General features: G+C 42.5%; 1 protein-coding gene across 1 annotated transcript in view; it reads left to right on the forward strand.

Annotated features, from left to right (window-relative positions):
• The window catches only part of CEP44 (centrosomal protein 44), a 79,138-nt gene extending 71,463 nt beyond the window's left edge, over positions 1-7,675 (forward strand). Inside the window, exons 10-11 of the mRNA XM_089684042.1 lie at positions 1,159-1,196; positions 7,546-7,675. Coding sequence (XP_089540168.1) covers positions 1,159-1,196; positions 7,546-7,591 — 84 coding nt within the window. The 3' untranslated portion in view covers positions 7,592-7,675. The remainder of the gene's footprint in view (positions 1-1,158; positions 1,197-7,545) is intronic.
• The last annotated feature ends 6,981 nt before the right edge of the window (positions 7,676-14,656 follow it).

Genomic DNA, 14,656 nt, shown 5'->3' on the forward strand with positions numbered 1-14,656 from the left:
GTAATTAAGAAAGATCATTTCACTACAAACAAACTGCTGCAGGTACCGTATTTTTCGCTCCATAAGACGCACCTGACCATAAGATGCACCTAGATTTTAGAGGAGGAAAACAAGGAAAAAAATATTCTGAACCAATTCACTGCAGGCATAGTACAGGAAATGACCAGAGACTGCAGGCATAGTAAAGGAGATGACCAGAATCTTCGGACATAGTATAGGAGATGACCCTGTTTCACTTACCTTGTCCTGCGCTCCCGCGATGTCCCCCCTACAGCATCCCCGGCCATCTCCTCCAGCCAATGCTGGGATCCGTCTTCCAGGGTGCCGTTCCCTGTGAGCGCCGGGACGTGCAGGGGACGGAACCGGCGGGAAATTCAAACATTTTAAAAGTAACATTCACTCAATACACTAAAATCACACAGTAAAACATTACTGTATCAAACCATTTCACATACATTTTGTCCCTAGTGCTTTATCCTGTGCCCTGCCTGCATTTTTACTGTTCTTTCTGCCTGGAAACTGAGAAATGTCCATGGTGTCCAAAAAGCGTCCCTTTAGGTTAAAAGCGGTTTTAGACCAGCTAGAGAACAGCGATAGTAAATTAGAACCACTTGCAGAATTGAGTGATAATGATTCGTGGGGAAATTCGTCATCAGACACTGACGATTTTGTGACTAAGCTCAGTGATGTGCGAACTTGGCGCTATATTTCAAATTTCAGTGTTTTTGGTTTGATTACATTATTGAATTACATTTATTATTATTATATTATTATTATTTTTTATGATTATTTATTATATTATAATTTATGATTTTGTGTTTCAAATTTTATCATACCCGGGATGTTTACTAGACTCTTGTTCGGACAGATTTCATTGAGTTATTCCTAAAAATTACAGGCCTACAATAAAAATAAAACATATTTCCAAGTAAAAAAATGTACCGCTGTGAGCACAGAAATATTGACATAATCAGACTGCTAGGGAGGTTAAAGAGAAAAATGAAAATTCATTTTTTTGTGCCCAGTGTTCAGCTTTAAATATATGTTTACATGTTTTCCTTGCCTACTCCCAAGTCTTCCGCCTGCTGTTAGTCTTTGTCATACAACAAACATTTTTATTATGCTTTAAACAACTAACTTCATTGTATCCATTAACAGGAGCCAACAAAACAGAGAATGGATCGATTAGCTAAAATGTAAGTTACTTGTTCATACACTCAAAAGTTTCTAACTATTTGCAGTAGTAGTTTTAGATATACACTATATTGCCAAAAAGATTGGGCCAGCTCTCCAAATCATTGGATTCAAGTGTTCCAATCACTTCCATGGCCACAGGTGTATAAAATCAAACACCTAGGCCTGCAGACTGCTTCTACAAACATTTGTGAAAGAATGGATCGCTCTCAGGAGCTCTTGAAATTTCCTTGCTACTAAATATTCCACAGTCAATTGTTAGTGGAATTATAACAAAGTGGAAGCAACTGGGAACTATAACAAAGTGGAAGCAACTGGGAACAACAGCAACTCAGCCACGAAGTGGTAGGCCACGTAAAATGACAGAGCGGGGTCAGCGCATGCTATAGCGCACAGCGCACAGTCAATAGCTAAAGACCTCCAAACTTTGTATGGCCTTCAGATTAACAACAGTGCTTATAGATATTCATGGAATGGGTTTGCATGGTCAAGCAGCGGCATCCAAGCCTTACATCACCAAGTGCAATGCATGGCGTCGGATGCAGTGGTGTAAAGCACGCCGCCACTGGACTCTAGAGCAGTGGAGACGTTCTCTGGAGTGATGAATCCCGCTTCTCTGTGTGACAATCCGATGGATGTGTCTGGGTCTGGCGGTTGCCAGAACAGTACTTGCCTGACTGCATTTTGCCAAGTGTAAAGTTTGGTGGAGGGGGGATTATGGTGTGGGGTTGCTTTTTAGGGGTTGGGCTTGGCCGCTTAGTTCCAGTGAAGGGAACTCTTAAGGCATCAGCATACCAAAACATTTTGGACAATTTCATGCTCCCAACTTTGTTGGAACAGTTTGGGGATGGCCACTTCCTGTTGCAACATGACTGCGCACCAGTGCACAAAGCAAGGTCCATAAAGACATGAATGAGCGAGTTTGAGTTGGAAGAACTTCACTGGCTTACGCAGAGTTGACCTCAACCCGATAGAACACTTTTGGGGTGAATTAGAGCGAAGACTGTGAGCCAGGCCTTCTCGTCCAACATCAGTGCCTGACCTAACAAATGCCCTTCTGGAAGAATGGTCAAACGTTCCCATAGACACATTCCTAAACCTTGTGGACAGCCTTCCCAGAAGAGTTGAAGCTGTTATAGCTGCAAAGGGCCAACTCAGTATTGAACCCTAAGGACTAAGACTGAGATGCCATTAAAGTTCATGTGCGTGTAAAGGTAGGCGTCCCAATACTTTTGTCAATATAGTGTATATCATGTCTACAGTGGGGATCGAAAGTTTGGGCACCCCAGCTAAAAATTTGTATTAATGTGCATAAAGAAGCCAAGGAAAGATGGAAAAATCTCCAAAAGGCATCAAATTACAGATTAGACATTCTTATAATATGTCAACAAAAGTTAGATTTTATTTCCATCATTTACACTTTCAAAATAACAGAAAACAAAAAAATGGCGTCTGCAAAAGTTTGGGCACCCTGCAGAATTTATAGCATGCACTGCCCCCTTTGCCAAGCTGAGACCTGCCAGTGTCATGGATTGTTCTCAATCATCGTCTGGGAAGACCAGGTGATGTCAATCTCAAAGGTTTTAAATGCCCAGACTCATCTGACCTTGCCCCAACAATCAACACCATGGGTTCTTCTAAGCAGTTGTCTAGAAAACTGAAACTGAAAATAGTTGACGATCACAAAGCTGGAGAAGGCTATAAGAAGATAGCAAAGCGTTTTCAGATGTCAATATCCTCTGTTCGGAATGTAATTAAGAAATGACAGTCATCAGGAACAGTGGAAGTTAAAGCAAGATCTGGAGACCAAGAAAAATATCAGACAGAACAGCTCGCAGGATTGTGAGAAAAACAATTCAAAACCCACGTTTGACTGCAGGATCACTCCAGAAAGATCTGGTAGACACTGGAGTTGTGGTACACTATTCCACTATAAAGAGATACTTGTAGAAATATGGTCTTCATGGAAGAGTCATCAGAAGAAAACCTCTTCTACGTCCTCACCACAAAAATCATTGTTTGAACTTTGCAAATGAACATATAGACAAGCCTGATGCATTTTGGAAACAAGTTCTGTGGACTAATAAGGTTAAAATTGAACTTTTTGGCCGGACTGAGCAAAGGTACGTTTGGAGAAGAAGGGGCACAGAATTTAATGAAAAGAACCTCTGTCCAACTGTTAAGCATGGGGTTGGATCAATCATGCTTTGGGGTTGTGTTGCAGCCAGTGGCACAGGGAACATCTCACGAGTAGAAAGAAAAATGGATTCAATAACATTTCAGCAAATTTTGGATGGTAACTTGATGCCATCTGTGAAAAAGCTGAAGTTAAAGAGAGGATGGCTTCTACAAATGGATAATGATCCTACACACACCTCGAAATCCACGGGGGATTACATCAAGAGGCGTAAACTGAAGGTTTTGCCATGGCCTTCACAATCTCCTGACCTCAACATAATTGAAAATCTATGGATAGACCTTAAAAGAGCAGTGCGTGACAGACAGCCCAGAAATCTCAAAGAACTGGAAGACTTTTGTAAGGAAGAATGGGCAAAGATACCTCAAACAAGAACTGAAAGACTCTTGGCTGGCTACAAAAAGCGTTTACAAGCTGTGATACTTGCCAAAGGGGGCAGTACAAGATATTACCTCTGCAGGGTGCCCAAACTTTTGCAGACGCCATTTTTTTGTTTTCTGTTATTTTGAAAGTGTAAATGATGGAAATAAAATCTAACTTTTGTTGACATATTATAAGAATATCTAATCTGTAATTTGATGCCTTTTGGAGATTTTTCCATCTTTCCTTGGCTTCTTTATGCACATTAATACAAATTTTTAGCTGGGGTGCCCAAACTTTCGATCTCCACTGTATATTATATATGTGTTGTATTACAATTAAATTCTATTATATAATACAAGGGGTCTTCAAAAAGTTTACATGTTATTTTAAATATATATTTAAAAAGTATGGAAACTTTTTGAACAACCCTAATGTATTTTGTTGGCCACCAGATGTTAGAAGCTAGCTGTTTTAGAAGAGAAAAGGTTAGTTACATACAAACTGTAACATACAGTGGTTGGATAACTGTACTTGTAATGCTCTTCTAATGTATCCAGAGATACCAAACTAGTTTGCATAGATAACCTCTTAAACTTGCCTTTTATTCCTATGTTCTTTGAAAACTGTCATCACATGCTAAAACAAATATATAAATTTCACTGTTTACATTTAATGTGTATGCATTCTACCTTCTACAAGGAGTGAGATCAAAAGTTGCTAGAAGAAGCTTTCTTTCTTAAAAGAGAAGTGTGGACTCATTTTTTTTTTTTCCCCTAATTATACTTACCTAGCTGGATTCAGCATTGGTCCGATGCTGCATCTGACCCCCGCCTGTTTCACTGAAGCGCTGGGCCGTGAAGGGGGAGGAAGCAGCTGGTTCAGGCTCTCAGCGGCTCACTGTGGTGCTGCTGCAGACTCTGGGGTGAATTCTGACTTTGAAGTCGGGATCTCGGTTTACAAATTTTTTTCACAATAGGAAGTGTATGTTGGTGCCGATTTTTAAATGCAATTGCCAGCTTTTTTTTTTTTTCTTCACTATAGCTCACAAGATTAGCTGTGACTTTCCCTGGAGTTAACGGAAACTTTGTTTCTTTTAAAAAACTAAAAGGAAACATTGTTTCTCTTAACTCAGGAAAATAAACTAAAAGAAAACTTTCTTTCTTTTAGCTGGGGTAAAAGTGACAACTGAATTTCTGAGCTATAGTGAAGAATAAAAAAAAGTGGTAATTACATTTAAAAACTGTCACCATAATAAATAAAACAACGGCGTGGGGTCTCCCCTCCCATCCATACGAAGCCCTTCCGGTTTGGCATGGATTTTGAGGGGAACTCCCATGCCAAAATTGAAGAAAAAAAAATTGCATGGGGGTCCCCCCCCAAATCCATACCAAACCCTTATTCGAGCATGCAGCCCGGCAGGTGAGGAAAGGGGGGGGTGAGACGAGCGAGTGCCCCCCCCCTCATGAACCATACCAGGCCACATGCCCTCAACATGGCGGGGCTGCTTGATGGGGACAAGGGCCTCTTCCCCACAACCCTGGCTGGTGGTTGTGGTGGTCTGCGGGCAGGGGACTTATTGCAATTTGGAAGCCACCTTTAATAAGGGGGCCCCCAGATCCCGCCCCCCCCCCATGTGAATGAGTATCGGGTTCATGGTACCCCTACTCATTCACAAAAAGTGTAATGTGAAAAAAGACAGGACACTGTCTTTGACAAGTCCTTTATTAAAAGAAAAAACTAAAAGAATGTCCCCTGGGGAAGAGGCCCTTGTCCCCTTCAACATGGGGACAAGGTGTTTTGGTGGTGAGCCCCCCTGCCCCAAAGCACCCCCCCATGTTGAGGACATGTGGCTTGGTATGATTCAGGAGGGGGAGGGGGGCACTCGCTCGTCCCCCCTCCTTTCCTAACTTGCCGGGTGGCATGCTCGGATAAGGGTCTGGTATGGATTTTGGGGGGGACCCCACACCTTTTTTTTTTTTTTAATTTTGGCGTGGGAGTTCCCCTCAAAATCCATACCAGTCCTGAAGGGCTTGGTATGGATGGGAGGGGAACCCCACTCTGTTTATTAAATTATTTTTTAATTGCTGGCAATTCTTTTACATTCAGCTGTCAGTGGGGAACCCCGCTGACAGCTGAAATATTAACACATGGTTATCACTACTAAAATACTGCATGACTTTAGAAAATAACTCATGCAGTATTTTAGTAGCGTTTACTTTTTCTGACCTTCGGAACGGATTAATTGGTTTTCAATGCATTCCTATGGGAAACGGCGTTTTGGTTTACAAATTTTTTCGCTATACGAAAAGTCCTGCAGAATGAATTAAATTCGTAAACCAAGAGATTTAGCTGTACTTCTTTAATGTTTAGCTACAAATTAGGAGGACCAAAAACAAAGAAGAATCTTTTTAAATGTGCATTCTGCTTTTCACATTTGATTGTCTGGATTTGACATGGCGAAGGGAATGGATGAACACAGCTTATCATTGGAACAGCAGAGTTAAGCTAAAGCACTAAGAGTTACTATTAGTTACACATTTTCAACAAGCCTGATATATTGCCTCTATGCATTTGCTATTCCTTCAATCAAATAATTACAAAAACAGATAAAAATCAAGAAGAAAAATAGTTGAAGATCTAGGAAATCTATAATTAAAGCAACAAAGAATATTTTTTTTATATTTGATTTAATAAAATTACTTTCCATGATTTTTTTTAGATCAGTGGTCCCCAAACTGTGGCCCAGGGGCTAGATGCGGCCTTTTGCTTGCTTTTATTTGGCCCTTGGGACAGTAGTATTTCATCCACTGACACCAACAATGGGACACAGTTCCTCCCACTGACACCAATAAAGGTGTGTTTTTTCCCATTGATGTCAGGACCTTTTCTACTCCTACTTGTCACAGTCCAGCCCCCCTAAATTCTGAAAGACAGTAAACTGGCCCTTTGTTCAGAAAGGGACACAAAGTGCTTCCAGCAGCTATCTCCACTGGTAATAGCTGGTTGTGCAGACACCCTCAAATATCTGCAGTCTCCTGCGACTTGTTGTTAAAGTGAACAAGGCCATCAGCTGCACCTAGCTGCTACCTGCTGCTATAATTCACATTGGCCCTAATCACCAGTGTTAATGTAGGCCCAGTGTGTAAATATCAGCACCACAATTATCCACTTCATAAGTTAAAAGTTTGTTTTTATATAACATTGGCAATTCACTCTGCTTAGGATTAATGTCTCTGTAGTGACTAAGACCATGCTTGGGTGAAGCACATAATCTGAGTGAATTGCCTGTAATGACTTTAAACTCTTCAATAAAAACAGAGATTGTATTTAACAGTTTGCTACTTTGAGATGCTGGAGCCTATATACTTAATCCAGTAGGCTATGTTTTGTTGCATCTGGCTGAGGGATAGCAATCTACTTTAAATATGAATGAAATATCTTCCTATTTTGTGGCTGTCCCCAGCCTAGCAACATTTTCTGCCTTTCCCAATTCTTGGGTTCCAGCCAAGAGAGAGGAAGAGATGCAGAAAGTGTCCACTTTTCGTATAAAGAGGAAAGCGCTTGTAAGCTTTTGGGGTTGAGAAAGATGTTCTGTCATGTGATATTACTTTGACAGATGACCTTCCCACCTTTTTCCTTCTTCCTCCCCAAACATATTCATAGGCGTTATGACTGCCACCTGGAATCTATCCTTCATGAGAAAATGTATTTATTATGAGAAATTAATTGAATTAAATGTTACACTGTTGTATGCGCACAACCTAATTTGCCTATTTATATTTCTTTTTTAGGCTGGAGGAAACCTCGAATCTTCTGAAATATTCAACTACTTCCTAGTACTTAACAATTTCTTTACAAGCTATTGTACAATTTTTTTGTCCTGAAATATGTAAAATAAAGTATTTTTATAAGTATTTAAAACATTTTTGCTCTATAAATCACAGCTCAGGTCTATGACATTTTTATATCTCTATCACATACCGGGTCACAGTTGTAATCCTAGCTAACAGGGAGCTGTGCTCTGATTTTTATTATGGGTGTAGGGTGACATCTGTCCTTCTCTGCAACTGGTAATAAGAAAAAGTAAGAGTTCTGTGCTGTAAGTAAAACCACAATTTCAAAGGTATTGAAAAAATATTAAATATTCTGAGAGTGTTATTTTCACACCTTGCCCATATGTCAGACAGATTTCTTAAAATGTTCAGTTTTTTTTCCCTAAAAATAAAAAGTACAATGCTAAAATAACAATTTCCTTATGATATGACGCCTGGTGTATCATGTTGGCTATGTACAGTATATATTTTTGAGAGACCTGCTTTTGTATATTAACATACACACTGGCATGTGCACACAAGTAATCAGACAGCACAAATAGTGATGTTGGCGTGCAAAGTAAAACAAGCAAACAAATTTCCATTTACTAAAGTCAGATCAATGAAAGGATAAGTGCAGTGGATTAGTGCCCTTTACAAATGTTCTCTTTGGTTTATCAAAAACATACATGCATTTGTTTTTAATCTGCCAAAGATACCAGTCAAACTGCAAAGCTAGGTATGTACATAAATAGATAATGCTGCACTTATATAGTGAAATATCCCATCTCAAACACATTCATTGAGTAATCCGAAAAACAAAATTAGTGCTTAAGAACCTCTGTTTAAAAATGATACATCCAGCTATAAAAGAAATACTCATAAAACCAGTAACAGAAAAAGTCCAGTGCATCAAAATAAAAAAGTCCATCACCTTAGAGCAGCGGTTCTCAACCTGTGGGTCGCGACCCCTTTGGGGGTCGAACAACCCTTTCACAGGGGTCTCCTAAGACCATCGGAAAACACATATTTCCGATGGTCTTAGGAACTGAGACACCGCTCCTCTATCAGTCTCCAGGCGGGTCTACCCACATGCAGATACACCCACATTTCCCTGGACCGCGATGTGTGCGCGGGATGACATGCCACCCCTGTCATCTGGCCACATCCCTGGGATCACTCAACAGCTCCGCCTCCTCGCCAGTGATTGGCCGCCGGAACTGTAGCTCAGGAGAGGCACACAGGAGGCCAATCACCGGCGAGGAGGTGGCGCTTGGAGAGGAGGAGCCGAGCAGCAGCGCGAAGATCAAAGAAGATCGAGCGAGGGAGCGGCCGGAGAAGGAAGACAGCTGACAGGTAAGTGTCTGTAGCGTTTAGATGGTGCTGCTGCAGCCAGGTATGCTGGCTGTAGATGGGAGAGGGAGGGAGCGAGCCCAGGCTGGAGCAGGAGTCAGCAAGGTAAGTATCATTGGTGTCAGTGGGAGGAATAGTGCCCCATCATTGGTGTCACTAATACCAATGATGGAGCACTATTCCTCCTACTGACACCAATGATGGGGCACTATTTCCTCCCCCCCCACTGACACCAACGATGGGGAACTATTCCTCCCCCCACTGACACCAACGATGGGGCACTATTCCTCCCCCTCACTGACACCAACGATGGGGCACTATTCCTCCCCCTCACTGACACCAACGATGGGGCACTATTCCTCCCCCCACTGACACCAATGATGGGGCACTATCCCCCCCCACTGACACCAATGATGGGGCACAATTCCCCCCCACACTAGTATCAATGATGGGGCACTATTCCCCCCCACCCACTGACACCAATGATGGGGCACTATTCCTCCCACACTGACACCAATGACGGGGCACTATTCCTCCCACTGACACCAACAATGTGGCACTATTCCTCCCACTGATACCAATGATGGGACACTATTCCTCCCACTGATACCAATGATGGGACACTATTCCTCCCACTGACATCAGTGATGTGGCACTACTCCTCTCACTGACACCAATGATGTGGCACTACTCCTCCCACTGCAAAATTACAGTTATGAAGTAGCAACAAAAATTATTTTATGGTTGGGGGTCACCACAACATGAGGAATTGTATTAAAGGGTCGCGGTATTAGGAAGGTTGAGAACCACTGCCTTAGAGGATCTTCCACTTCCAGGAAAACATCTGTGACTATAGGACAGTTCACAAAGCGGTATCTTATCCCATCCAAGTATGTGGTAAGGTATTGCACAAAAGGTTTGTTGGCATTCACTAAAAAAACGCTACTACGCGTTATTTTATGAAGTCATGCAGTGTTTTAATAGTGAAAACATGCAGTTCCCTGCTGACAGCTTAGTGGAAAAAAACGAATTGCTGCCTTTAAAAATGAAGGGAAAAAGCTGCATAGGTCCCCCACCCCCATCTCTACCAGGCCCTTATCTGAGCATGCAGGTCAGGAATGGGGGGTCAGAGATGAACGAATGCCCCCTCCCTTCCTGAACCACACCAGGCTACATGCCCTCAACATGGGGGGGGGGGGACGACAATGGTCTCTTCTCCACAACCCTGGCCAGTGGTTGTGGGAGGCTTATCAGAATCTGCCTGCCTGGTGTAGCTGCAGCAGGAACACAGCTGAGATGGAGAACATACCTCAGTCTGCTGTTCAGACATTAAGCCTGGGTTCGCACTGATGCGGTGCGAAATTTGCAGCAGTTTCTGTGCGATTTCCGCATCACAGCACAATCGCACCCCAGTCACACGAAACTTTGCGGGTGTGTATTTTAAGTTAACGACACCCCAAAATCCGTTCGCAAAACGCGCTGCGCTTTGCATAATCGGTTCGCTTGGTTGTGAACACCCAAGCGATCCGATTCTAGTGTGGACAAAAAAGAAAGGCCTGCACCTTTTTGGTGCGAATGTGGTGCAATTTAAACCATACAAAATGTATGGCTCGAATTGCACCACACAGAATTTGCATGTGATTTGCACAGGAATGTGGTGCGGCTCCTGTATGACTCACATGTGATATGTTGCACGACACAAGTGTGATCCAAGACTCAAGGAGGCGCAACAAAAAAACAAACAAAAATGAGATCCCATGTGAAGTTTAGCAAATGGCATATGGGAGACACAGCAAGCATAGAAACGGTTCTCTGGTTTGAGGAGACCACAGTGGAACTTTTTGGCATCTGTGCAAAATGCTGTGTTGGGGGAAAGGTAACACTGTATCACTTGAAAGCACCATTGCCACAGTGGAGCATAGCAATGTTAGTATTGCTATGAGGATGCTCTTTTATCGGTAGGGACTAGAAAACTGATCAAAATTGAGAACAAGTTGGATGAACTCAAATACTGTTTCAGTCTGTAAGAAGTAAGAAACTGGAGATGTTCAAACTCCTGCAGGAAAATACTCTACACACAAATTTAGATCTGCACTGTTGTTTAAAACCAAGAATATGAATGTCTAAGCTGGCCATACATTATACAATCTTATTGTACAATTTTCCTTTAGATTTGCCAAAAACCATAAAATATGAGGTCAAACCTAAACAACACTTTCAATTTGTATGCAATCAGACAGGCCCTTGCACTACATAGTTTAATCTAAAGGAGATTGTACAAGAAAATTGTATGATACATGGCCAGCCTTAGAATGGCCTGTCAAAGCCTTGAGATCAATACAAGTGATAACCTGTGGCAAGACTTACAAATAGCTGCTCATCAATGGCTCCCAGCCATACACTCGAGCAACTCTGCCAAGAAGGACAAAATAGCAGGACCTGGGGATACAAAACTGCTAGACTGTTCTCCCAAAAGACTGATAGCTGTAAAATATGCAGTCAGAGGTGATTCTACCAACTATAATAGTCAGGGTGGTCCAAAAAAATCTCCTTTTTTAATTAAAGTGATTCCAAAGCTAAAAACTTTTTTTTTTTTTTACCTTAACCACTTCAAGTCCGGACACTTTTACCCCATTCCTGTCCAGGCCAATTTTCAGCTTTCAGTACTATCACACTTTGAATGACAATGCGCGGTCATGCAACACTGTACCCATATGATTTTTTAGCATTTTTTGAGACACATAAAGCTTTATTTTGGTGGTATTTATTCAGCACTGGGATTTTTATTTTTTTACTATATAAATAATAAAGTCCAAAAAAATAAATAATATTTCTTCATAAATCTTGGTCAACATTTATTCAGTTATCTTTTTAGTAAAAAAAAAAATAACCCAAATTAGTTTATAACCAAAAATTATAATTTTTCAAACTTTTTTTATTATATTATTTGTCTTTTTTTTAAATTTTTTTAACATACTGTCACCCTAGCAGTACAGAGTCACCATAGTGACACTGTGCTACTTTTGGGGGGTGATGAAGATTTTTTTTTTTTTCTTTTTAGACACTGATTGCTTTTATACCCAAAAAGGCTGTAAAAACAATAATTTCTCCTTCTCTCTGGCTGCATTCTTGCAGCCATTGATAAATACTGTGTGAGCTGTGATTGGTCACAGCTTGTCACATGGTACAAGGCTGTTGTGAATGGCCTTGTACCATGTGACCTCTGTGATCATTCACAGATTTCACACGTAGTAAGCAATGATGTCAGACGTGACATCTTGCTTACTACTATTCATGTGATCATTGATTGACCAATCAGTGATCACATGATCGGGACCTCACACAGAGGTCCCGTACAATGATTGGTGTTCGGACACAGCGAGCACCTGATCGCGGTGCTGCGCACTCCCAGGGAGCGCACACAAGCAGGGAAACGGAGGACGTTTATAAACGGCCTCCCGCCCCTGCACTGCTCCTGTCCGACCATTTATATACAAGGGCTGGACGGGAAATGGTTAATCTAATCCTTGCATTTAGACAGGGCTTGACAAATTTGCTTTGAATCCAGGAGCCAGCTAAAAAAGTTAGGAGCCAGGTGGGGGGGGGGGGCAGCGTGACAGGAGGAGGGCAGCGGGACTGAAGGGGCAGTGTCACAGGTGGAGGGCAGCAGGACAGGTGGGGGGTGTGACAGACCCAACTAGGGCAGGGACTTTTGGAGGGGACTAGGGGCTAGCCTTCTACCCACTGATTATGGCCCATGAAGGAAACCTGGAATTTTGTCTGTTTCTCACGATCAGAGCATGGAAAAGAGCTCAGTTCAGCCTCTGATTACATGGAGAAAGCAGATCAGTCTGTGATGATTGGATAATAACCTGATGAATGCTGAAAGCAAGGCTTCTGAGTAAAGACAATAAAGCTTCCTTCCGGCGTGGATGGAAAGGCGTAATATTAATCTTGTACAGGTTAATGGTTAGAGGAAATATGGTAACCCTCCTACAGACTGGGTTGGAGAAGCTCCTCAACCTGGGACATAAATATTTATCAACTATCTCCCTCAAGAAATCTATGAAAATAAATTATTCCACTTTTTCAGACTTGGATATTGTATGAGTTTTGTCTCATGATGGACAGATTGCACAGGTGGGGGCCAGGCACCTGAAAGACAGCATGTCTGTTGGCTAGTCCTCCTAGAGGTTCCTACATGATGGGGTTAGTTTTGTGTTTACTTCACCTCGTTATCTAATCAATGTGGGATATTTATCCCAATGTATAATATTTGTTTTCATTGTTCATGTAGGGACTGCCCCTGTTTCTGAAGTGTATAAAAACTTGTATTTCTGTTCAATAGAGCTCCAGTTGCACCCAAGCTAGTGTCATCTAGTCCTTGGGTGCAATGCCCAGCTCTAATACCTTGGTCCTGTGTTCCAGTTGCGAGGAAGCAGGCGGTCCGTCACATTTGGTGGCAAGCAATGGGAATTGCTTCCTCTCTTCAGAGCAATCCAAACTACCACTGGGATTATGGATGGAGAAGTACAGGAAAAAACAGCTGAATTTTAGTAGAGACTGCAGGAGGTTCTGGCCCAGTTTGATGGCCCTGTCTAGGCAGAAGGTGAGCTGGACTGCTTGCGGTCAGCTTGCATTGCGGATACCAATACTACGAAAGCATCCTTGGGAGGAATGGCTGACGGAGCTGGAGTGGCTGGTCCAGATGGAAATGGTGCTGGATGATGGGTATCAACTAATCTTGTGCCAACTTGACCTCATTATCTAATCAGTGTGGGATGTTTATCACAATGTGTAATATTTGTTTTTATTGTTTGTATGGGGACTGCTCCTATTTCTGAAGTGTATAGAAACCTGTGGTCCACCACAGGGGGCAGAGGGACAGGTGGGAAGGAGCATCACAGGAGGGGAGCAGTGGGACAGATTAATAGCAGTGGGACAGAAGGGGGAAGTGTCACAGGAGGAGGGCAGCATCACAGGAGGGGGACAGCATCATGGGTGAGAGTCAGCCGGACAGGTGGTGGGCAGTGTCACACCTTGGGAAGTACCAGTCCTCCCAGCTCTCACCTGTCCAGCAGTGGCTCCTCCAGATGGTGTCAGTAGAAAGGGGGAGGGGGTAGCTTAGCCTGTGTCCACCTCATTTTTGTGGTTGGTGAGGGGGGGCATGCTGTGCTGGAGGTGGGCTGTTCGCTGTAGCACAGGTGGTGGGACTTGGTGGGAGGGAGAAGAAAAGATTTAGCGCTGTGCACAGCTGCATGTCTTCTCGCCTTCCCCTTTGCACAGGAACTCAAGCAGCAGCAGGAGCCCTTAGCTCCTGCTGCTGTCAATCAAATACAGCAAGGGGGAAATGGGGGGTGGGCCTAAACCCAGCTCCATAGACACACAGCTCAGAAGCGAGCATGCACTGTATGCCCCCAAACGGCTTGCTATTGGGGACACATGAGGAATAGGAGGAGCCAAGATTGCTGGCGGGGGACCCGAGAAGAGGAGAATTAGGGCATCTCTGTGCAATACCATTGCACAGAGCAGGTGAGTATAGCATGTTTGTTATTTTAATTAAATAAACTTTTAGTAATACTTTGACATTTGTGTTAGAATAAAATATTTTTTTACCTTCAATGTGAAAGTATGATTTGTAAATTGAATGGAAAAACTCCAAATTAAGTCTGGTTTAAATTTAAGTTTTATTAGTACAAAATAAGGAAAAATCCAAGAGAGATGAGGCATCACACAC

This window comes from Staurois parvus, unplaced genomic scaffold (genome assembly GCF_062004578.1).
Source record: "Staurois parvus isolate SC_StPar_1 unplaced genomic scaffold, SC_StPar_1.0 ptg000334l, whole genome shotgun sequence".
In the NCBI taxonomy this organism is placed as follows: Eukaryota; Metazoa; Chordata; class Amphibia; order Anura; family Ranidae; genus Staurois; species Staurois parvus.